Source organism: Myxocyprinus asiaticus, chromosome 27, assembly GCF_019703515.2.
Source record: "Myxocyprinus asiaticus isolate MX2 ecotype Aquarium Trade chromosome 27, UBuf_Myxa_2, whole genome shotgun sequence".
In the NCBI taxonomy this organism is placed as follows: Eukaryota; Metazoa; Chordata; class Actinopteri; order Cypriniformes; family Catostomidae; genus Myxocyprinus; species Myxocyprinus asiaticus.
In genome coordinates, this window is record NC_059370.1 from 30,262,748 (window position 1) to 30,288,327 (window position 25,580).

General features: G+C 43.8%; 1 protein-coding gene across 1 annotated transcript in view; it reads left to right on the forward strand.

The window, feature by feature from the left end:
* Positions 1 to 25,580, forward strand: part of LOC127418204 (sorbin and SH3 domain-containing protein 2-like) — an 80,238-nt gene that overhangs the window by 21,596 nt on the left and 33,062 nt on the right. Inside the window, exons 3-5 of the mRNA XM_051658654.1 lie at positions 6,233 to 6,286; positions 10,927 to 10,953; positions 11,323 to 11,447. Coding sequence (XP_051514614.1) covers positions 6,233 to 6,286; positions 10,927 to 10,953; positions 11,323 to 11,447 — 206 coding nt within the window. The remainder of the gene's footprint in view (positions 1 to 6,232; positions 6,287 to 10,926; positions 10,954 to 11,322; positions 11,448 to 25,580) is intronic.

Consider the following 25,580-nt stretch of genomic DNA (forward strand, 5'->3'; position numbering starts at 1 on the left):
GCGTCAAGTGAGATGGCAGCGACCGGAGTCTTATCATTCACCACTGACCTCATGATATTGATGAAACGCCTAATGTTATCAGAATAGCTACGGCCCCGAATAAACCCCACCTGATCTATATGTATAAGAGATGTCATAACTCTACTTAATCGGTTGGCCAAAATTTTGGCCAATATTTTAACATCTAGCTGGATCAGGAAAATTGGACGGTAACTCTTACACTCACTTGGATCTTTGTCCTTTTTAAGAATCAGAGTGATCCTGGCTTGCATCATGGTTGGCGGACGCTTTCCATTCTTTAATGATTCCGTATAAACTTCTGGCAAAAGTGGAGCCAATTCTGTAGCATCAGATCTAAAAAACTCAGTGGCAAAGCCATCTGGCCCCGGAGCCTTGCCTGAAGGCAAGGCCTTAATTACCTCGTCAAACTCCTCCAAGGTTATCTCAGAATCAAGAGAATTTTTTTGCTCAGCCGTCAGTTTAGGAAGTTCTAATGGTTCCACAAAGTTTCTGATATCCTCATCAGTAGACGAAGACGTGGAACTATAGAGATCAAGATAGAATTCTTTAAAAGCATTATTAATATCAATGGCTGAGGTAAATATTTCACCACCAGCAGATTGAGGGAATAGTAGAAAAAGTCCCTCTCTGTTTTATATATCTAGCCAGAAGTTTTCCTGCCTTGTCCCCTGACTCAATAGCCAAAACTCCACCTTCCACGACAAAATAGAATTTTATCTGTTTTTCAATCGGGACAATTCACTGAGGCCATCCGATGACATTCGGCGCTTCAGCTCTGCCTTGGCACTTTTAATGTTCCCTTCCAACTCTACGAGTTCTCGTGCTTTGGATTTTGTGGTGAACGAGGCATACTGTATGATCCGGCCACTAAGAGCCACCTTAAATACCTCCCAAGCCACAGAGAATACTGAGGACCAGTTGGTCTCCATATAAACATTGATTTCAGCCTTTAACATTTGTTGGAATTCAGGATTTTGCAAAAGGGATACATTAAAGTGGCAGCTATATGATTTCCTTTTCTCCATATGTGGCAACACCTCTAAACTCACCAGGACGTGATCTGAGACTAAAATGTTTCCAATTGAGCAATCAACAACAGATGAAATGAGGGACGTAGATATATATAAAAAAATCTATTCTAGAATAAATCTTATGGACTGATAAAATAAATGTATTGTCCCTACCAGATGGGTTCAAAAGTCTCCAAATATCTGTAAGACCAAGATTTTTACACATCCTGTGAAGCGTCACTGTTGCTCTAGGAGGCTTACACACATTTGCTTCACTATGATCAAGAACTGAGTCCATCAAAAGATTAAAGTCTCCTCCCAATATTATATCATGAGGGGTGCCATCGGCTTGCAATATCCCTTCAAGATCTATAAAAAAGCCCTGATCATCAACGTTAGGTGTGTAAATATTAGCCAAAATAAGACTTTGCCCCTGAATTTCTGCTAAAACAGTAATGACTTCCTAATTTATCCTTAATCTGTTTGAATGTAGATGCTTACTTATCAGTGTAATGACTCCCTTGCTCTTACTTGAGCCAACACTAAAGAAAACATGTCCACCCCATATCTTCCCAAATTTTTCAGCTTCCTGTAGGGAAAGATGCGTTTCTTGTTAGGGCTGCACCTAACGATTATTTTTTTATCGATTAATCTAACGATTCTTTTTCCAATTAGTCGATTAAACTAACGACTAATTTGCAGATTATTCTAAAGATTTTTTATTATTATTACTTGATTAATATAACAATTAATTAACCCAAAATAAATATAAAAAACTTGTCTCATTAATATTTCAATATTTTATTAAATCATCTTCTTTTAAACACAAACAAATGTACAAGAAACAAAGTGTGCACTGCAGGGCATTATTCTGCAACAAAAATAGCCCTGTTTTAACTGGTAATCTCCGTTTTACAGTCTAGCATAAAATCTCTCCAAAATAAAATTAAAGTAAGAACTTGTTCAATTCAAGTAAAAGGACAGTGCAATCTACATTTAGCAATCCAACAACAAAATAAATTAAACAAATGTAAAATTCAAGTCACTTTCAGGAGGAATACCAACCTCGAGTTTAGCAGTCCAAAATAAAATCATTTTACAGTAAATTAGTGCAATTTGAGTAACACTTAAATGTTTTTCTAACAGGAATAACTCAAACTTATGCATTCTTAATACCTGATCAGAAAAATAGGCTACTAGACCTCAAATTCAAAAGGATTGCTGTGACACATAGATTAATTTAATCACTGTATGTCAACCCTTTCCCTGAACTGGAGAATCAGTATTTTTAATGAAGTACTTGACTTAAAACTTAAAATTGTTATGACATTGATTTATTTCATCACTGGAGTAATATGCAGTTAAAATAATCACTGGCAAATGTAATTTTGCATCAGTGTGGGGCAAGGAAAATAATTGAAATGATGTACAGACTGGAACAGTCACACAGTTTACGCCATTTTCTCACTCATACATGGCCGTTAAAGTAAACAGAAAATATAAAATGGCCAAATAACAAAATTAGGTGACGCATTGTGTAAAGTTACGTTAGCAGCGGTGCAGAAATTACTTTTAACATGGGGGCGATGAGGAAACATTTAGAAAATCAATTTTAAGTGACTACTACTAACAGAAACACGTGTTGTAATACTAATATGTCATGCTTGGGTGGGGACAAAAAGTAAACAGGACTTACGGTGCTGCCTTGCTGCCGTCTTGACAAAGCGCTCCGGGATGCTTTCGCTTCAAGTGTTCGTTCATGGCGGTTGTACTGCTGTGATAAGCCATTTCCAATTTGCATAGCTTACACAGCACCACATTGTTGGGTCTCTAGCTAAAATACTTCCACGCTTTAGATGACCATGGGCTAGTTTTTTTTAGCTGCAGCTTGTTCTTCGGTGGAATCCATGCTTAAAACAGGCGCTGCCATTTTAATTACTACATTGAGACGCGCCGTATGTTATGCAAATCGACCTATTTCTGTAATCGATCACGTCGATTACGTCGATTACGTCGATGAATCGTCCCGGCCCTATTTCTTGTAGAAGCACTATATCATATTTCTTACGCTTAAGAAGAGAACTAACCTTCCTTCTTTTTATGGGGTGCCCAAACCCATTCACATTCCAAATGGAGAGAGACAATCCACTCATATCAACATTTGACATTTTGACATATTAGAAAAAATAGATTGTGTGTCAAAAACAAAATTATAAATACCACATTCCAACATTAGTGCAACAACCAAACCCCGAAATTCCCTCCGAGCCAAACAAACAGAAAAAAGAAAAACATGTACATTAACCCTGCACATGACAGCGCCAACTGCCGTCCATCGCTCTAAACTCAAACAGTCCATGTACGCCTACGAGAGCCCCCGCGACAAATTTGCCACTGGACTGCTCAAGTCCAGTGTTTCAATACAAATTTTGTGACACAGAATTACACAACTAAAGATAATCTATAAAACAAACTCCAGCCAATAGGCGGAATAACACTAAGAACATGTAGATTCATCCACATAACTGTCCCGAAGGTATGTTCAGTGAACCGGCCTATTCGGCTGCTACATGAGTGCAACAAATGACCTAATCAATCCAATGTCTTGCAAGAAAAACTCCACAACACAAACTCCAGCCAATAGGAGGCATAAGCACAAAGAACATGCAGATTCATCCACAACACTGTCCCGAAGGAATGTTAATCCACAAAACAAACTCCAGCCACTAGGCGGAACCAGCACAAAAAGAAACAAAAAAGGTGCTCAGTTCCCTCGAACAGTCAAGTGATTGTTCAGTGAGTCGGTTCATTCGGCTACAACATGAGTACCACAAAATAACTTACTCCATTGACTTTATGAAGGACATCACTTGCTGGGGACATGTGAATGTTTTACGGCCATCCTTAGCATTTATTCTCAATTTGGCCATGAACATCAGTGCAAAAGCGACCTTCCGTTGATGTAAGAGTTTCTTGCATTCCTTGAATTGATCACACTTCTCTCGCCGAATTCGCAAAGTCTGGGAACAAGAAAATGCTGTGGTTCTTCCAAGAAAGCCTTCCTTTACTCCTCGCTTTGCGTAACCCGAGATCTTTATCAGATGATCTCAGAATTTTGGCCAGAATTGATCGGGGCCTGTCTACCTCAGCGGAACGCCGAGCCGGAACCCTGTGAGCTTGCTCGATTTCCAGCTTATGGCCTGCTTTATCGATCAGACTCAGAAAGAGCCTGTCCAGGAATTTCACCATATCCTGACCCTCTTCGGCCTCAGGAATTCCAACAATACGGATGTTATTCTGCCGGCTACAGTTCTCCATATCCTCCAACTTCTCCCAGACGCGCTCCAAATTCACCTTGGTTGCTAGCGGATTAGCAGATAATTCCCTCTCCAATGACTCCAGATAACTGATCTGTTTCTCGACATCCTCCACTCTTGTAACCATATCACTGAATTTCGTCTCTATGGCAGTGATTGATCGATGTATTACAGCAAGATCCTCCAAGTCAGCAACAACCTTCGTCAGCATTGCCGACATGTTCAACATTTCTCGCCGAATTTCCTTCGTTTCTCCGACCAAATCGGCTCCCTGGCTCGGGGCTTCGGGAGCGTCAGCTTGAGCACGTAAGTGTCTTCTAATGTCTCAGAGCCCGAGGATTTTGAATTCTTTGACATATTGTCCTCCTAGAACAGTTATGGAACAGAGTGTATCGAATCTCACCGGTTTATGACATTAATAGTGTTAAAACTAGCAAAGTGTGTAGAGCTCGCCGTTCACACGTCCGAACCTTGCATGGCGTCACGTGACTCCAATATCAGCTTTTCAAAAGTTTTGAGAACCAAATTAATTTTTTGATTAAAGATTAAGAGGGCAAACCTTTAAAATAATAATAATAATAATAATGTTCACACAGAAAAATTGTTTATACTAAAAATAGCAAAGTCCAACAAGAAAATAAGAATTGTCTATTTTGAATTCATGGTGACTTTAAGTGGATGGTGACCATGGGCTGTCAATATCCAAAAAAAATGCAGAAAAGCACCATAGAATTATTCTTTTTCTCACCATAAAACACAAGTCTTCTGAAGCCATATATGAAAATCTAAGTGAAATGAATTACATTTAAGTAATTATTTCATTATTTCAAGTCATTAATATTGCTGCTGCTCTCGCAGCTCATGTTCATGCTTATTCCTATTTTGCAGATCATTATATGACATGCCAGGTTTATTTTTTGTGTGTGTGTGTCATTTTTGGAGCTTGACACCCCCTGGTCACCATTCACATTCATTGTATGGAAAAGAGCAGTGTGAACATCCTGCTCAATATCTCTTTTTGTGTTCCACAGATAAAGAAAGTCATAGGGGTTTGGAATGACATGAGGGCAAGTTAATGATGACAGAATTTTATTTTTGGGTGAGCTATCCCTTTAAAATGTAATGCAAGGCAAAGGGTTAGAATAGCAAATTGTAATGCCTCTCATTTGAATCATGAAATACCATTTCCAAACAATTCTCTCAGGTGAAGCACGTTGCTGTTTGAACGACAGGGTGGTCTACATTTGTGACAAGAGACACACGTGCCTGCCATGGCACTCTGAAAGCTAGCCATGTGTGTAGCACATAAGAGCACATTCGGTGGTGTCTCCTATGTCGCATATTTGCACCGCTCTGCCCCTGCAGAGGAGTTAAGTAATGTAATTAAACAAGTGTTCCTTTCATAGCCCATCCTTGAAATATTCCGCTTGTGCTAAAATAAGTGAGATATTTTCGGAATAGGGTCACATGGACTGTTAATGAGTTATCTAGGTCAAACTAAACAAGGGTTTAATTAGTTACAATAGCCCTCCACTGCTGTGTATTGCTTGCGAAGAACTCAAAAAGTTGTTAAGCTCTAACACACCAAAAGTGGTAATGAATCAGATCTGGATATATGTGTATGGTGTGTATTATGATACCATGCTGCGTGTTTCTTAGCTGAAACGCCAGGCTTGTATCACCTTTCACACCAGGGCCTCATGTCCAGAGAGGGATGTTAATCAGTGCATTGGACACTTGCTAGTATGCTATCGTGCCGTACATAGAAAGGACGCCAATACCACACCACCTACATACATACATGTTGTACACATGGATAAATCAGTCTTCTACTGGCCTAGGAACAAGGGTTTCTGACTGATTCCCAATGATATGCTCTTACAGGACTGTGCAGCTTCAAGACACCACAACAAGGAGAGATCTTCAACATGAACACAGGCAAGTTCAAATTTTTTTAATTTCATATAGTTTAAATAATTCAAGGCAAATCATCTGCACTAAAAAACAGTACCATGGTATTACCTTTTTTTTTTTTTTTTTTTGCCATGGCAATACCATGTTTTTTGGCACATACCATGATAATGCCATTGTTTTGGACATGCACAATGTGAATACAACTGCATATGAATATAGTATTCATTGGTATATATCAGAGTGCCATGGTATTCCATAATTTTACAAATAATCTACACTAACAAAAAGTTCCATAGTATTACCATGTTTTTGGTAATGGTATTATAGTAATACCATGGATTGTTGGATATGTACCATGTGAATACCATGGTATATGAAAATGATAATCATTATTTACCAAGTTACTGTATATATCAAAGTAACAAGGTATAACCATATGATACAATCACTGTACCATGGTAGACCATTAGCCTACCAGCCACAACAAACTAAACAATTTACACAAAATTTACTGTAAACAAAGTTTATGAAGCAGAAATGCGTCCGTGAAAAAATGTCTGTCCTAATACACACTGTCCTTACTCAAGCAGACACGACAGGACTTGTTTTTGTAGCACAGAGCATGTGATTTTGTATTCATCTCAGGGATTCTGGGAAAGGCAGTGCACAGGGTGTTTCTATTTCTTGGCTGACTTTCTCTGAGAACTCTGTCATTTCAGAGTCTGGCAATGACTCCTGCATCCAAACTGCCTTACTGATATCCAGAGGAGTTGCAGTCAGTGTCTCATGGGGAAATCACCAGGCTACATCTGGCAACACCCCACCCTGCCTATTTGAAAGACAGTGTTGTACACTTCTTAAGTTTATTTTTGCTTGTGTTGAGGCAACCTTGGTTCTCAGGCCAAGAAAGGCTCACAACCTTCGATTTTATGTTCCAAATTCCTCCCACCCCACCCGTGATATGGAATTAAGCTATACATGGTTGGATCTCACTGGTGGAAATTTATGTTCTTAAAGGAATAGTTCACCAAAAAATGATCATTATCTCATCATTAACTCACCCTTATTCTGTCTCAAATTCACATTACTTTCTTTCTTCTGCGGAACACAAACAAAGCTCTTTGAATGGAGATATGATGTGAATATATTCATGCAATACAAGCCAATAGGGTCCAACATGTCCAAGCTCCAAAAAGGACATAAAGGCAGCACAAAGCCCGATGCATGCGCAGAGCATGTGTTCAGTGCTCTGTATATGCGTCAAGTGTGAGGTAGTGTAATCGAGCACGATTGCACCTAGAAGACTTAAGATGGCAAGATTTATGGTGAAAAAGGAGTTACATTTGAGTTCTCACCGATAGCTTCAGAAGACAAGAATTAAACCACACAAATCATATGGATTACCTCTAAGCTGCCTTTTTGTCCTTTTTGGAGCTTGAGTTGTTGGACCCAATTGACTTGCATTGAATGGATATATTCACATTATTTCTCCATCAAAATATTTTTGTTTGTGTTCTGCAGAATGAGTTTGAGATGCCATAAGGGTGTATAAATGATGAGAGAATTATCAATTTTGGTTGAACTATTTCTTTAAGAATAACAACACATTTTACTTTTTCACTTTTTAGGAAATTTTATTATTATTGACTCCATAGCAAGAACTATAACACATCTTTTCGGCACCCCTTCATTGGCACCCTGTCTAATGAGAGCACTCATTCATTTGGCTTATGTGTCATGCAGCAGCTTTTCAATGTCAGCAATTGGCACAAATAAGTGCTAACAAATGTTACCTGCAGTTTTAGGGCTCTCAGTCAGTGACACTTCTGCACATTTAATTGTTGTGGCACTGTTATCTGGCTCATTACGTGGAGTTTATGGTCATGTTGTAGCCTACATTTCATTGAATACTTTAAGCACAAGGGAAGTTTTATACAGTGTACCGTAGATCTAGCATATAAAATGCTTATATTATGCTATTTGTTATGATAAATGAGATGCAGGTCATAGAATCTTTGATTTTTTTTTTTGAGAACCTCTGCAATAAATCATATATCTGTTCATTCAGTTATGTACCAAGCATGTTGTCATTCAAAACCAGTATTTGCATGCAGCAGGATTTTTTTATAATGCACATTTTTGCTTGCTTGCATGTATGTAAGTCACATTATCTCAGTCATCTTGCCCTGCAGCAGTGTTGATGCATGTGCATTTTGTGTCTGTACATACTGCTCCGCTTTTCACAGACAGTGGAAGATATGTTCGCAAAAGCACTACGCTTTCACTTACTCTAACCCCCATGAAGAGAATCCAGAGCTCACCAAACCTATACACACTCACAGGTAAAGGAAGCTCAAATCAATGTTCAGCTACTGAGTTTTATATAAATCCATGTATAACTCACACTTTGACTGAGTCTTTACTCTCTCTCATGTCATTTCAAACATGTATGAATTTATTTCTTCTGTGGAACACAAAAGGAGAAGTTTAGCAGAATGTTGACCCGCCTCTTTTCCATAGAGTGAATGGTGACCAGGGGCAGAAAGCACCACAAAAGCACTATAAAAGTAGTAGCAGTCTAAACTCATGCACCAAAATTTAATTTGCACGTATTCAAGTTGCATTAATTAGACTCAAAACTCATATGGCTTCAGAAAATGTTTAATGTTGTGAACAAGTTGTATAGACAAATTTTTTCGTACCTTTATGTTGTTGATTTTTTTATTTTTTGTCAGTTTTGGATCTTGACAGCCCATGGTCACCATTCAACGTTTATTGTATGGCAACGAGCAGCGTGAATGTTCTGTCTGACATCTCCTTTTGTGTTTGATGAAAGTCATATGGGGTTTGGAACGACATGAGGGTGAGTAAATATTACAGAATTTATATAATAGTTGGATGAACTGTTCCTTTAATGCATGCTTTTTAATATTTTTGTTCATTATAACCGTACAATGAGGACTTTAATAGCATCATATTTTGTTACAGCATCATTTTCTGTAAATCTGCTTTGAAACAATATGTTATGGAAAGCGCTATACAAATAATTATGACTTGACTTGACTACATCATATTGCCTGAGAACTCTGATCAGCCTTTTTAAGGTGATTAATGGAACATTTGAGAACTGGTCAATTAAAATTAATCTATGCCAGTTTCAAAATAATAATAATTATAATAACTACCAAGTGGTTGATATTCATGTTTGCTCCTTGGTCTTGAGCAATATTTCTGAGCAATGGAACATTTATGCTGTTGGTGTTAAATGTGGCAGTGTGTTTATTCAGATACCACAAGCAAGAATTCCTCTTCACTGCACTCAACATCACTCATACCACATCTTTGTTTTATCCTGCTATATCTTCTGCCCTACCTCAGCCCTCTTCTCTGTCTCTCTCTTTCTTTCTGTTGCTTCTCATCTCATACTTTCACTCTCTTAAGCAGCTCTGTAAGGAATGTTTAGTGCAGAGTTCAGGAGTGCTCCTCTTCTTTGCTTAAAAGGAAAAAGCAGCTCACAGTGTTCCGATTGTTGCCATAGTTGTGCACTTCCATGGCACCAGTTGTATACTTCAGGCGAATTTATTTTGTAAAATGTGGAAAAAAGGGAAAACATCCTCACTTCACCTATCAAACTTTATCTTTGCTCTCCAAACATTTTTTCCTCTTTTCTATTCATTTCTTGCTTTAAAGGTCATGAAGGACAACATTTTCCTTGATATTTTGACAAAAAAGAGTTCATTTTACTATGAAACTTTGATTGTAACTCAAAACTTCCTCCTCAGTCAAGAAAAAAAAAAGGCATCTATTGAAACTAAGCTGTAGTTCGTTCTGAAATCATCACTGTCAGAAACCCAAAATAATTAGTAAAAATTTAGTTTTTCAGAAATGTGGCCCGCCTTGTCATGGTGAGGTAATAAGAAGAAAGCAGGTCAAAAGCTATTATTCATAACACCAGAAAATTAACTATTAAGTGTAAAGGGGTAAAATGTGGAAAGTCTGTGAAACATTGTGCTGTTCCCGCCATGTGTATCTGCCGCTCTGCATTTCTTTCTGAAGGATCCAAGTGCCTGATGTTTATTTTTAATAAGATTTCTAATTATTCCAGTGTGATCACAATTTTTTTTTTCTTCACAAATGTCATGAATGTAATTCATGCTTTGTATATAGATATTGAAAGATGTGACCGTATTGGATCCGTCAGTAAACCCATGAGCGGAGTAAGCGCTTTTTCTGACTTCACATAAGCAGACGGTGTTTCTTAAAAGCAGCAATAGATGGACCACTTAATTATAAGGGTCAGAGAGAGGGAAATGGAAACTAGTCAAAAATTGTTAAATGACTATTACTGTTTTGAGTTTACTAACCTTCTAAGTGGACCTCAGGGGACAAAAATGAATAATAAATAAAAAACATGTATAATATGACACTTTTAAAATGCAGAGGAATAAATTAAGGATGAAATGTAATGCACTAGAGCCATACAGTCCACTAAAAACATTAATGAATCACTCATGGGCATTATAAATTCGACCAAAACCATGGAGGTGTCATGTAATCTGTGCTTATATATTTTACCTAGTTTGCATTAGTTACACTGTAAAAAGTAGATCCCTTGCTACTGTTAAACTTTTTTTCTTCTCTCTTTTTCTTTCAACTGTGCATAGACACTGAATCAGAGCCAAAGGAATCAGGTAAGCAACAATCAAGTTTTTTTTTTATTTTATTTTTTTAATGCTGTCTATTATTGCACAGCTCTCTGGAATAGTGAGATTGTAGGCAGAAAGACAGCCATTCACTCTCATTGTAAGGAAAATACTGCTTAACATCTCCTTTTGTGTTCCACGGAAGAAAGGAAGTCATACGGGTTTGGAACAAATGAGTAAATTATGAAAGAATTTTCATTTTTGGGTGAGCTAACCCGTTAACTAAAAATGTTTATAATTATTATTATGTTATGGTTATATTCTTGAGTAGACTCTTAGCAGATAAGTAAAAAGCAAGGTTTAGAAAAGGCAAATGCTATGTTCATACATTTAAGTGTTTTGTGTCTGTCCTGTTAGATTTGTGGAAGTCCAGCTGTACCAGTGATGGCCTGAGAAATGGTGACGTGTGCTCTTCCTCTCTGGCATCTAAAGGCTACAGGAGTGTCAGACTCAACTTTCAGGATAAAAAGTCTCCCATACCCGTAAGTTCTGCTGTGTTTGCTTCACTCATTTGTTTTTTATTCTGGAGCTTTTCCTTCCATAGGAAACGCCATTGGAAGTCCATTTGACAGGTTTTATTAATGACATTTTTAACTGTACAGGACACCCGGAAATGTCAGGGAATTTTAAAATTGTGATTTCCAGGCCTGGAAAAGTCATGGAAATTAATACAATCTTCAAAGTCATGGAAAAATCATGGATGTTTTTTATTTTTTATAGTTAATATATTTTTATTTATTATGCTCTGTCCTAAAATATTTAATCGGAGTGTTACGTTGCATTGGATTAAAAACACATGGTGAAGAGTTTAAAATATATAATGTTATTTAGAATACCTGACCAATTAGAGACAATGATGTGCCACTAATCCCCGCCCATTTTAGGATTCACTCAATGTGTTCGTAGGGATTAAATTTAAAATGTTTTCAGTTGAACTTTTATCAAACAATGGTGTGTTTTTTTTTTTTTTTAATTTGCGATTATGTGATTTCAGTGCCATTTTCAGAATGAAAGGTTTGGGCATGGTAATTAGCTGTCAAGTCATGGAAAAGTCATGGAAATTCATTGGTTGAAAAGAGTGGGAACCCTGACTGTACTGGTCACACCCTTTTCTAGTATTCTGGCCAGTTTAAAAGCTGAGTGCAAAGCAAATCGATCAACCACTATTAAAGGCCCCACAAATCAAAATTGCCCTATTGTGGCTTTTATTCCATTTCCTATGTATCTTTGAAGACATGTACTGTATATCATAGTGTACTTAGTAGTAAAGTTGACAAAATGAACTTTTAGCAGATACTACACATTTAAAATTTACAGTCTTTCTTTTCCAGGAAAACAGACCAAAATATTGATCACTCGTGTGCACTACACAGATTTTTTTTCATATCTTCGATATGTTTCCTCCAAACCTCTTGTTTCGTTAGGAAAATATGTCAACATAGGACAGAAAACTGTGATCGTCAAGCCATTTTACAAGGTCTTTAAAAATGTGTTGGACATGATAATTATGTTTTCAGAAGAGTTATTTACAATTTCCTTTCCAGCTGCAGAGCATTTCTAGATTCTGATATTATTTTTATCTACTTTCTCTTCTCCATTTTTGCAGTATATTTTTGTTCTCATTATCAAGTGCTCAGCTCTTGATAGACTAATTTCCCAAAACCTACTTAATCAGGCACAAGCGTAAAGTATCCATTTCCACAGACTGCTGTCCAAAGAGGACCAAATCTAATCTTCACAAGAAAAGCAGCACTACTTGCACTCTCCATCAAGGCAGCCGGACAAACATGTAGCTTCCCTCTCCATCCGCATTAACCCCAAGCCTCTGTTATCGGCATGACACACCCAAGTGCTGTCTTTGAGACCCCCTGCCCCTCCTAAAGGCTAATTCACACTGCCCCAACAAACAGGGGCGGTGCCAGAATGCTGGCACTGGGTAGCACCTGCCACCTTAAAAATTAGCTTTGCCATCCCACTTGCCACCCCAACTCGAACACCGCACCATCCTGGAGACAGTGTGCAACGGCTTAACCCATCCATGTTGCGCATGGTCCATAACAACGTTCCGCCTTTATTATTGCAGTTCTCAAGAACTGCAATAATATTAACTTACATATGCAATAATATAAAATATTAACTTTCCCCACATTTACATTTTGTGGACAAACCTCAAGTGTCATTTTTTTTGCCACTGGATTGCCATCCTCTGACAGAACTCTCGGAATGAATAAGTTCCCAGCAAACACAAACCATTTTTAAAATGTAGTTGTGTATAATAGGTTATAGCCTAATGTCTCTACATGCTGAACATGTTTAATCAATTGCACATAATATTTATATATTAAATCGCGCATGTTTGGCTTCATTCGCAACCTCTTCCTTGTCATTCATCTTCAAAAGTGAACAACAACATGCAAACATGCAAGTTTGTTGGTGTTTGTTGGATCATTTGCATGACAGATTTGATTCTCAGCATTCTAAATATAACAGCCAACTTTAGGATTTTGGAAGTATTGGTGTCTGTTGGCGTTTGTTGGGGCAGTGTGAACTGGCCTTAAAAGGATGGACCTCCTGGATAACAGCTCACACCCCTGCCCTCCACTGCCATCTGCAACTCTGCCAGTGGTATATTTAATGGATTTCATAATTACATATGCATTACCTTAATAACACCCTCTGCTATATTTCCATGTTGTGCCTAAGCAAAAATGACTAGTCCTATTTCTCTCATTTCACTAATGCACATTGAGGTTTTAAGGTCAGATAATGTGTCACGTTAAATGTAGATATCGTCATGGTTACTGGTGTAACCTCCATTCCCTGATGGAGGGAACGAGACGTTGGTGTCGATGTAGTGACACTAGGGGTCACTCTGGTCTTTGGTAAAAGGCCAATGAAAATTGGCGAGTGGTATTTGCATGCCATTCCCCCGAACATACGGGTATAAAAGGAGCTGGTATGCAACCACTCATTCAGGTTTTACGCTGAGGAGCCGATATAAGGTCCGGCCATTTCAGCGGGTAGTTCAGCGTTGTGGCAGGAGGGACCAACGTCTCGTTCCCTCCATCAGGGAACGGAGGTTACACCAGTAACCATGACGTTCCCTATCTGTCACTCACTCGACGTTGGGGTCGATGTAGTGACACTAGGTGTCCCTATACAAAACGCCACAAGGCTGAACTGTGTTACGTGAACTGGCGGTGTGTGGTGGGCAGACTTGCTGTGTGCCTCATAGCCAGCACACCAGGTCGACACGTAACCTCCCCCAACACAGTTATGAGTGTCGAACGGCCCTTTTTGGGGACAAGTCGACTACCCAGTCATGGCCTCTTTTCCCCTTCTCTTTTTCCACTCCCTAAAAAAGAAGGGGGATTATCCGACTGGGCCGCCAGGTCTAGTCGGGGGGTGTCCCTCCCAAGGGGAGGACACCGCGGAGACCACACCTCACCCCAGAGAGGGGGGGATATTTAAGTGGAAAAATATGTCACATGGTCTTTCCAACCATGTGGAGAGCCTTCAAGGTAGATCCTGCCCAATGGGGGAGGAGGGACTACAACATGGAGACTGGGGCAGAGGGGCTCTGCCCAAGGAAGACGCAGTTTGCCAGCAGGGAAATGAATTAGCAGAAGATATAGATCGCATGGGGTTAGCCTTACAGGGAACCGCCACATGCGGAGCACCTACCCCAGAACCGGGCTCTTAGTTAGCACGTGTACTGGGCCGGCAGTGAGTCTCTCCGAAAACTCGACTGCCACAGGGCTCGGAGGAAGTCAACCAGGGAACAACTTTTGTGAACACTACTGGGAATTAACAGCACACGTCTTCAGCTCAAAAGGAGGTGGAAGGCGCTATGTGCAAGTGATACACCCGGCCGGCTATCCCGGGCTTATCCGCTTAGGTTGCGTGCCACTACCTGGGACAAAACCGGTTACACCCGGAGGTTGTAGAACCTTGCAAAGGTGTTGGGTGTTGCCCAGCCCGCTGCTCTACAAATGTCTGTTAGAGAGGCACCTCTGGCCAGGGCCCAAGAAGCCGCTACACCACGGGTAGAATGGGCTCGTAGCCCTACCGGGGGTGGCATGTCTTGGGCGAGATATGCCATAGATATGGCATCAACAAGCCAGTGGGCGATCCTCTGCTTGGAGACAGCGCTTCCTTTCCGCTGTGCACCAAAGCAGACAAAGAGCTGCTCAGAGAGTCTAAAGCTCTGCGTGCGATCCAAATAGATGCGCAAAGCACGCACCGGACACAGCAACGTCAGGGCTGGGTCTGCCTCCTCCTGGGGCAGCGCTTGAAGGTTCACCACCTGGTCCCTAAAAGGAGTGGTGGGAACCTTGGGCACATAGCCCGATCGGGGTCTCAGGATCACGTGAGAATAGCCCGGACCGAACTCCAGGCACGTTTCGCTGACAGAGAACGCTTGCAGGTCACCTACCCTCTTGATGGAAGTGAGCGCAGTCAGGAGGGCAGTCTTCAAGGAGAGTGCCTTAAGCTCGACTGACTGCAAAGGCTCAAAGGGGGCTCTCTGTAGGCCCTGAAGAACTACGGAGAGATCCCATGAGGGAACGAGGGGCAGTCTGGAGGGATTCAGCCTCCTAGCGCCTCTTAGGAACCTGTTGATCAGGTCGTGCTTCCCTAAGGACTTACCGTCAACTGCGTCGTGGTGTGCTGCTATGGCAGCAACGTACACCTTCAAGGTGGAAGGGGACAGCCTCCCTTCCAACCTCTCCTGCAGGAAGGAAAGCACTGATCCGACTGCGCATCTCTGGGGGTCTTCGTGTCGAGAAGAACACCACTTAGCGAACAGACGCCACTTCAAGGCATACAGGCGCCTCGTAGAGGGGGCCCTAGCCTGAGTGATCGTGTCTACCACCGCGGGTGGTAGGCCACCTAGGTCTTCCGCGTCCCATCCAGGGACCAGACATGGAGATTCCAGAGGTCTGGGCGCGGGTGCCAGAGGGTGCCCCGTCCCTGAGAAAGAAGGTCCTTCCTCAGGGGAATTTGCCAGGGGGGAGCTGTCGCGAGGAGCGTGAGGTCCGAGAACCATGTCTGGGTGGGCCAGTAGGGTGCTACCAGGACGACCTGCTCCTCGTCCTCCCTGACCTTGCACAGAGTCTGTGCAAGTAGGCTCACTGGGGGAAACGCGTATTTGCGAATGCCAGGGGGCCAGCTGTGTGCCAGCGCATCTATGCAGAGGGGAGCCTTGGTGAGGGCGTACCAGAGCGGGCAGTGGGAGGATTCTTGGGAGGAGAACAGGTCCACCTATGCCTGACCGAATCGACTCCAAATCAGCTGGACCACCTGGGGGTGGAGTCTCCACTCTCCCCTGTGGGAAACCTGCCGTGACAGCACGTCCACTGTAGCATTGAGGTTGCCCGGGATATGAGTGGCTCGCAGCGACTTGAGGTGCTGCTGACTCCGGAGGAGGAGACGGCGGGCGAGTTGTGACATACAGCGGGAGCGCAGACCGCCTTGGCGGTTGACATATGCTACCGCTGCCGTGCTGTCTGTCCGAACTAGCACGTGCTTGCCCTGGATCAACGGCCAGAACCTCCGCAGGGTGAGCAGAATTGCCAGTAACTCGAGGCAGTTGATGTGCCAACGCAGCCGCGGACCCGTCCAGAGGCCGGTGGCTACGTACCCGTTGCAAACATCGCCCCAGCCCGTTTTGGAGGCGTCTGTCGTGACCACGACGCACCTGGAGACCAGTTCTAGGGGACCACCTGCTCGTAGAAATGAGAGGTTGGTCCAAGGGCTGAAAAGACGGTGACAGACCGACGTAATGGCCACGCGGTGTGTCCCGTGGCACCATGCCCGTCTCGGGACTCGAGTCTGGAGCCAGTGCTGAAGCGGCCTCATATGCATCAACCCGAGCGGGGTGGCCACCGCCGAGGATGCCATATGCCCCAGGAGCCTCTGAAAAAGTTTCAGTGGAACCGCTGTTTTCTGTTTGAACGCCTTCAAACAGGTCAGCACCGACTGGGCGCGCTCGTTCGTAAGGCGTGCCGTCAGGGAGACTGAGTCCAACTCCAAACCGAGAAAAGAGATGCTCTATACCGGGAGGAGCTTGCTCTTTTCCCAGTTGACCCGAAGCCCTAGTCGGCTGAGGTGCGAGAGCACCAGGTCCCTGTGTGCGCATAACATGTCTCGAGAGTGAGCTAAGATTAGCCAGTCGTCGAGATAGTTGAGAATGCGAATGCCCACCTCCCTTAACGGGGCAAGGGCAGCCTCTGCGATCTTCGTAAAGATGCGAGGAGACAGGGACAGGCCGAAAGAGAGGACTTTGTACTGATACGCCCGACCCTCGAACGCGAACCGCAGGAAGGGTCTGTGTCGAGGAAGGATCGAGACGTGAAAGTACGCGTCCTTCAGGTCTACCGCCGCGAACCAATCTTGATGCCGGACGCTCGCTAAAATGCGTCTTTGCGTCAGCATCTTGAATGGGAGTTTGTGTAAAGCCCGATTCAGTACTCGCAGGTCCAAGATTGGCCACAACCCACCGCCTTTCTTTGGTACGAAGAAGTAGGGGCTGTAAAACCCTTTCTTCATCTCGGCTGGAGGGACAGGTTCTATCGCGCCCTTCCGTAGGAGGGTAGCGATTTCCACGCGCAGGGTAACAGCGTTTTCGCCCTTGACGAAGGTGAAGTGAATACCGCTGAACCTGGGCGGGCGCCTGGCGAACTGAATCGCGTAGCCGAGTCGGACGGTCCGGATCAACCACCGCAATGGATTGGGAAGCGCAAGCCATGCGTCCAAATTCCGTGCGAGGGGGACCAAGGGGACAACATCGTCGGACGTACCGGCAGGTGGGGCCTCGCGGCGGGGCGGAGCGCGAGGTGCCACAGCATGTCGTGGCCGTGCTGAGTCTAGGGACATTGAAGCACTTACCTGGCTCCTTGTGACCACCCCCGAAACAGCCTGGGACGGGGGAGGAAGAGGCCTGTCCTCGTGACCCGTGGAGGCTGTCACATCGGGGGTGGATTTGTGCCACAGCTGGGCGCTCAGGGGCGGAAAAGGCACCGCTGGAGCGCCAATCCTGCAAGATAAAGCCCGTGGACGGTAGTCGTGGTGACGACCGTACACACCGGGTATGTGACCCAGGGAGGAAGGAAGCCGCTCTTTTGTTGAACTGTTGGGTACCGCAGCCACTTGGGCGATGCGGCGAAATCAAACAAAAAGGCAACAAAAGATTTTCCACCCGGCCCTCCACCGGGGGATGGAGTGATCTTTCTACCAGCTCCAGGTGAGTGGGTTCCCTCATCCCTGGGTTGCCCGTCTCAGGGGTGCTTCGAAGACCTCCGTGGGTTCTTCGGTGCCAGCTGTGAGACGGGTGGCGTCGGCTTCCTGTGGTGGGCTCCACGCTGGGCCGGGGCTGGAGGGGCGGGCTGCGGCGGAGCCAGTGCAGTCACCGCAGGGGGACGCCCTTGGCGACGAGCAGACGGGGTGCGGGGTTTTGAGCCGCGCCGGGGCAGGATGTGCCTGATTGCCTCCGTCTGCGAGGTCGGTCACTGAGCGCAGTTCCTGCATCAAATCTGGGGCGGAACTACCCTCGTGCAGTTCTTTCAGTGCCTTGACTTGGTGGACCTGCAGGAGAGCCATGGCGTGCAGGGCAGAGGCGGCTTGTCCAACAGCGCTGTAGGCCTTGGCCGTCAGGGACGACGTGAGCCTACAGGGCTTGGAGGGCAGCTTAGGGCGTCCACGCCAGGTGGCGGCGCTCTGCGGGCATAAGGGCACCGCGAGCGCCATATCCACCAGGGGAATCGCTGTATAGCCCCTGGCCGCCCCGCCATCGAGGGTAGTGAGAGCGGGGGAACTGCGGAGTCGGGGTCGGGCAGTAAAAGGTGCCTCCCACGACTTCGTCAGCTCCTCATGCACCTCCGGGAAGAATGGCACTGGAGTGGGGCGTGGCTGGTCTGAGCGGCGCCGCGAGCCTAGAAACCAATCATCAAGCTGCGAGGGTTCAGGGGAGAGCGGAGGGTTCCACTCTAGCCTGACGCTCGCGGCCACCCGGGAAAGCATGTCCGTCATTTCGGCATCGGCCTGTAACTGGGCGACCGTCCCCGAAGGGACAAGCCCGCTCTCCGATGCCACGCTCGAGAGCTCATCATCTTCGTGTGCCTCGAACAAGAAACCAGACTCGCCGTGCGACGAGCCGGCGAACTCATCCGGAAGCCTGATTGGGGCAGACGAGCGTGCTGGGGAATGGGAGGTCCGTGGGGGGATACCCGGCGGAGGCGATCCCATTGAGGTCCCCAAATCGCCCCCAGCACCAGCCGCGCTGACCTCAAACCCGTAGGTAGGAGGACCAAGGCGGGGAGCCGCTGGGGTGGCTTGCTTCCTTACGAAAGCAAGCCGCGACCGCAACGTTGCCATGGTCATGTTCTCGCAGTGAGCTTTTTAGAAAATATACTCTCTAGTTTTTCTGCCGAAGCGTCCAGGGGTGTTCTCTGCAGTGCACCAGTGCAGAGGAGGGAGAAGCCGCTGAAATGCGCCGTCAGATCCAGCAGAGGTGAACGAACAGTGCTATTCGGCTCAATGAGCATGACCGTTTGGCTCCGAAGAGAAAATCTGAATGAGTGGTTGCATACCAGCTCCTTTTATACCCGTATGTTCGGGGCAGTGGCATGCAAATACCACTCACCAATTTTCATTGGCCTTTTATCAAAGACCAGAGGTGTCTCGGGCTCCCAAGAGTGACCCCTAGTGTCACTACATCGACACCAACGTCGAGTGAGTAACAGATAGGGAACTGTTTTTTTTTAAATTATTATTATTATTCTAATGGGAAAATGAACTATATTATTTTGATAAATTAAATTAACCAAGATTAAAGGGATAGTTCACCCAAAAATGAAAATTATCTTATCATTTACCCTCATGCCATCCCAGATGTATATAACTTTCTTTCATTTGCAGAACACAAATGATGATTTTAGAAGAATATTTCAGCACTGTAGGTTCATACAATGCAAGTGAATTATGACCAGAACTTTGAATCTCCAGAAATCACATAAAGGCAGAATAAAAGTAATCCATACGACTCCAGTGGTTAAATCTTCTGAAGCAATATGATAGGTGAGGGGGAGAAACAGATCAATATTTAAGTTTATTTAAGTACATTTTTTACTATGAATCTCCAATTTTGACCAGCCCCAACCAGTAGGTGGCTGAATGTAAAAGTGAAAGTCACTTCCACAATAGAAGTGAAAGTGAAAGTGTTAGTTTACAGTTATAAAAGGACTTAAATATTGATCTGTTTCTCACCCACTCTTATCATATCACTTAAGAAGATATGGATGTAACCACAGGAGTCACATGGATTACTTTTATTATGCCTTTTTGGCCTTCAAAGTTCTGGTCACCATTCACTTGCATTGTGAGGACCAACAGAGCTGGAATATTCTTTTAAAAATCTTCGTTTGTGTTTTGCAGAAGAAAGTCATACACATCTTGGATGGCATGAGGGTGAGTAAATGATGAGAGAATTTTAATTTTTGGGTGAACTATTACTTTAATCATTTCTGTAATAAAATTATTGTTCATTATTAGTTCATGATACGTAAATGAATATAAAGATTGATTTCCTTGCAGTGATTTGGTTACGGTGACAGTCGGGGAGTTGAGAGAAAGTTTCGATCCGGGTAAAATTCACCAAGGTTTTGCTATAGTAATAGTGTAGGAACCATGTTTTTTGGCAGAAGCTGTAGTTTTAATGCAATTAACCATGGAGTTACTACAGTAATATGGTATTAATATAGTAGCCATGTTTAATTTTGTGGTTACTATGATTTTACAAATTTAAAAAAATAAATAAATAAATACCATGGTGATACTATAGTTACTGTAGTAAAACCATGGTTAATTTTTGTAAGGAAAGGTTAGGGTGAAGTTTAGGTGTAGGGGTTGGTGTAGGGTGTGGTACTCTAAATAAACACAATAAGCGCGCTGCAGTGATGCCCCTATACTGTATGTTAGTATTTAATTAGGGGTGCAAAAAAGCTTAGTGCTCTTGCATCATTAATGATACCTAATACATTTTCAAATGTAAACAAATACAAAATTCTTGTAAATTGATAACACACTTTTTGACAATTTATTTTGTACATTCTGTGTAATATTGTGTTAAATAAATATTTTTACATGTCACACTTTTGTCTCTATTTTATTATCTCTGTTTATTTCCATGTTTTTGTATGTCACATTTGCTAAAAAATTCAAATTGTATTAAATCAACATTTGATCTGAAATAAACAAATTTAAATCAAATCAAATCACTTTATTGTCACACAGCCATATACACAAGTGCAATGGTGTGTGAAATTCTTGGGTGCAGTTCCGATCAACATAGCAGTCGTGACAGTGATGAGACAGTACCAATTTACAATAACATCAAATTAACACAGCACAATTTAAACATCTGATATACACATAATTACACTCAACAATATACAAATAATAACATACACTTTACAGTATACAATACACACTATATAGATACACATTATTCAATAAAAATAAAAATAAAAAATATATAAAAAAAAGTATATATAGTATATATAGGATGTACAGTATTGTACTGTATTGACATTCAGGCTGTCGGTTGATAGGCAGTTGTTAAGAGAGAATATAATATAATAATAATATAATTTATGAAAGTCCGGTGTGAGATGTAAGAGTAAGGGTAATAAAGTGCAGTGCTGATGTATTTGATCATGGGAGATCAAGCGTTCAGAAGTCTGATTGCTTGGGGGAAGAAGCTATCATGGAGTCGGCTGGTGCGGGTCCTGATGCTGCGATACTGCCTACCTGATGGTAGCAGTGAGAACAGCCCATGGCTCGGGTGGCTGGAGTCTCTGATGATCCTCCGAGCTTTTTTCACACACCGCCTTGTATATATTTCCTGGAGGGAGGGAAGCTCACCTCTGATGATGTGTCTGGCAGTTCGGACCACCCTTTGCAGTGCTTTGTGGTTGTGGGCGATGCTATTGCCGTACCAGGCGGAGATGCAGCCAGTCAGGATGCTCTCTACAGTGCAGGTGTAGAACCATGTGAGGATGTGGCGGTTCATTCCAAACTTCCTCAGCTGTCTCAGGAAGAAGAGGCGCTGATGAGCCTTCTTCACAACGACTTCAGTGTGGATGGACCATGTGAGTTCCTCAGTGATGTGGACACCCAGGAACTTTAAGCTGCTGACTCTCTCCACTGGTGCTCCATTGATGGTGATGGGACTGTATTCTCTGTCTTTTCTTCTGAAGTCCACCACAAGCTCCTTTGTCTTACTGACATTGAGGGAGAGGTTGTGCTCCTGACACCAGTGTGTCAGAGTGTGCACCTCCTCTCTATAGGCTGTTTCAACATTGTCAGTGATCAGAACTACCACCGTCGTGTCATCAGCAAACTTGATGGTATTGGAGCTATGTGTTGCCACACAGTCATGTGTGCACAAGGAATACAAGAGTGGGCTGAGAACACAGCCCTGTGGGGCTCCAGTGTTGAGGGTCAGTGAGGATGAGATGTTGCTGCCTATTCTAACCACCTGGCATCTGCTTCACAGGAAGTCCAGGATCCAGCTGCACAGCGAGCTTTTTAAGCCCAGAGCCTGGAGTTTCTCATCTAGCTTGGAGGGCACTATGGTGTTGAATGCTGAGCTGTAGTCTACAAACAGCATTCTCACATAAGTGTTTTTTTTTTCCAGGTGGGAGAGAGCACCGTATTGTAGATGCAATGGCATCATCAGTGGAGTGGTTGTTGCGGTAAGCAAACTGCAGCGGGTCAAGAGAGAGAGGCAATACAGAGCAGATGTAATCTCTGATTAGTCTCTCAAAGCATTTGCTGATGATGGGGGTCAGAGTAACAGGACGCCAGTCATTTAGGCAACTTATTTTTGATTGTTTTGGAACAGGCACAATGGTGGATGTTTTAAAGCATGTGGGGACTACAGAGAAAGAGAGGGAAAGGTTGAAAATGTCCGTAAAAACACCAGCCAGCTGGTTCGCGCACGCTCTGATGACGCGGCCCGGAATGCCGTCTGGGCCTGCGGCTTTGCGGTTATTCACCCGTCTGAAGGATCGGGTTACATCTGCTACAGAGACGGAGAGTGAACTAACCTCTGTAGCTTCAGCCGCGAGAGCTCTCTCAGCCGAGAGGCGGTGTTATTTCCCTCGAAACGAGCATAAAAAGTATTTAGCTCATCCGGGAGAGAGGCAGCGGTGTTCATGGCGGAGTTTTTATTCCCTTTAAAGTCCGTGATGATGTTAATTCCCTGCCACGTGCTTCTAGAGTTGGTGGTGTTAAACTGTCCTTCAATCTTGCTCCTGTACTGGCGTTTTGTGGTTCTGATAGTTTTTCGGAGGGCATAACTGGCTTGTTTATGCTCCTCCGTGTTCCCGGAATTAAAAGCGGAGGTCCGCACATTAAGTGCCGCACGAACATCGCTATTAATCCAAGGTTTCTGATTCGGATAGATCCGTATTGTTCTGGTCGGAACCACGTCCTCTACGCACGTTCTGATGAAACACATTACGCTATCAGCATAAAGCTCGATGTCGTCATCAGAGGCAGACCGGAACATCTCCCAGTCCGTGTGATCAAAACAGTCTTGTAGCGTAGAATCTGATTGGTCTGACCAGCACTGGATCTTTCTGAGGGTGGGTGCTTCCTGTTTCAATTTCTGCCTGTAAGCGGGCAGAATCAGAATGGAAGAGTGGTCCGATTTGCCAAATGGTGGGCGGGGGAGGGATTTGTAGCCATCCCGGAAGGGAGAGTAGCAATGGTCCAAAACCCGGTCCCCTCGTGTGTTGAAACTAATGTGCTGGTGGTATTTTGGTGCGACTGATTTGAAACTGGCTTTATTAAAGTCCCCGGTCACAATGAACGTGGCCTCAGGGTGCGCGGTTTCCTGCTCACTTATACTCCCATACAGTTCCTTGAGTGCCCGGTCTGTGTCGGCTTGTGGGGGAATGTACACAGCTGTGATAATGACCGCTGTGAATTCCCTCGGTAGCCAGAATGGTCGACACAGAAGCATGAGAAATTCCAGATCAGGAGAGCAGAAAGACTTGATAGAATGTACGTTCCTCTGATCACACCAGGATTTGTTGATCATAAAACATACACCACCTCCTCTGCTTTTACCTGAGAGGTCTTTCGCTCTGTCCGCTTGGTGCACGGAGAACCCCGCGGGTTCAATGGCTGAGTCTGGAATCTCCGCAGACATCCAAGTTTCCGTAAGGCAGATAATGCAGCAGTCCCTTGTATCTCGTTGGAAAGAGATCCGCGCTTTCAGCTCGCAGAGCTTGTTTTCCAGAGACTGAACATTTGCCAGTAGAATAGTGGGTAGCGGGGGTCGATTTGCACGGCGTCGTGCGTTGCACGTGCTGCCCAAACAAAGGGCTCCGCTTGCGTGTTTGTAAACAGCGGATCGGCATTGAGGAATGTGAAGTCCGGTTTACGGTGTGAAATTGCTGAACCAATGTCCAAAAGTGTTTGTCTGTCGTAGACAATAAGGCAGACAACATCCAAGACAAAAAACATAAGAATTGTGAACAAAACAAACAAAACACTACTATGTTGTGTCAGAGCTCGCAACGCAGCAGCCATTCTCGGCGCCATCTTGAGTCCAAAACATCATTGGTCATTAAAAACTCACATCAGCTGACCACTAGTTTTTTCATCACAGGCCATTTTTAAACTTTGTATGCATTGCATGTTCAATGTGAATTTGAAATATTCACTATTCCTTATACTTTTCATACTGTACAAGACAAATGACAAGCCTTTATAAACCTAGAATTAGGTGTCACCGTGTTGCAATCACTGTGTAGTTCTGAACTTTCTGTTTCAGGCTATTGTTATGGTTTTGAGGTTACATTGGGATAACATTTTGATCTAATTTCTCTAGCACATCCACCTTACACCCTCTCTAACTCAAAGCCGCCAGCTACATCACATCACTGCCACTCTCGAACATGCTGTGCCAACTGCTGAGTCTCATGTGTGCCACTCTCCTCTCTTGCATTCAGCCTGAGGTGTCAACCCTTCTCAAACAAACCTATCCTGGAACAGCACTGGCCTCACAATCACCCCATAATGGCCCCGAATCTCCCCTGATTTCAACAGCTTCAGAGCACCTGACCTTCTGCCCAAGACCCCTTCTCCAGACCCTCCCTCTCCCGGATCTGGGCCTCTGCTGGGGCAGAGTCACTGCTCTTCCTGTGCTCACAGCGAAGCATCCACAGTGGTGCTGGAGGAGTTGAGGGCGTGTGGACTAGGCCAAGAGGGAGGCTCTCTCATACCCCCTCTCCAACCCTCAGCCAGACAAGTGCAGTCACAGACAGCATGGAGCTGCACTCCCCTGCAGTTAGCACTGCTAATGTAACTGTCCTTCAGCAGTTCAACACTTTACTGTCCTGGGTAGGGTTGCACTAGCTGTGTGTAAGGTCTCACTTAAGTTGAGAGGTAAAGTTTACACTAAGGGCTTAGTAACTACTAGTTAGTTTGTAACTAAGTCAGTGCTTAATTTGGTTGCACCTCTTGATCTTAAGGCAAGACTCAACTAGTAGCTTGTAAGTCTTCAAAGTAATGCTTAGTCGCATATGATGATCCAATAAGCAGCC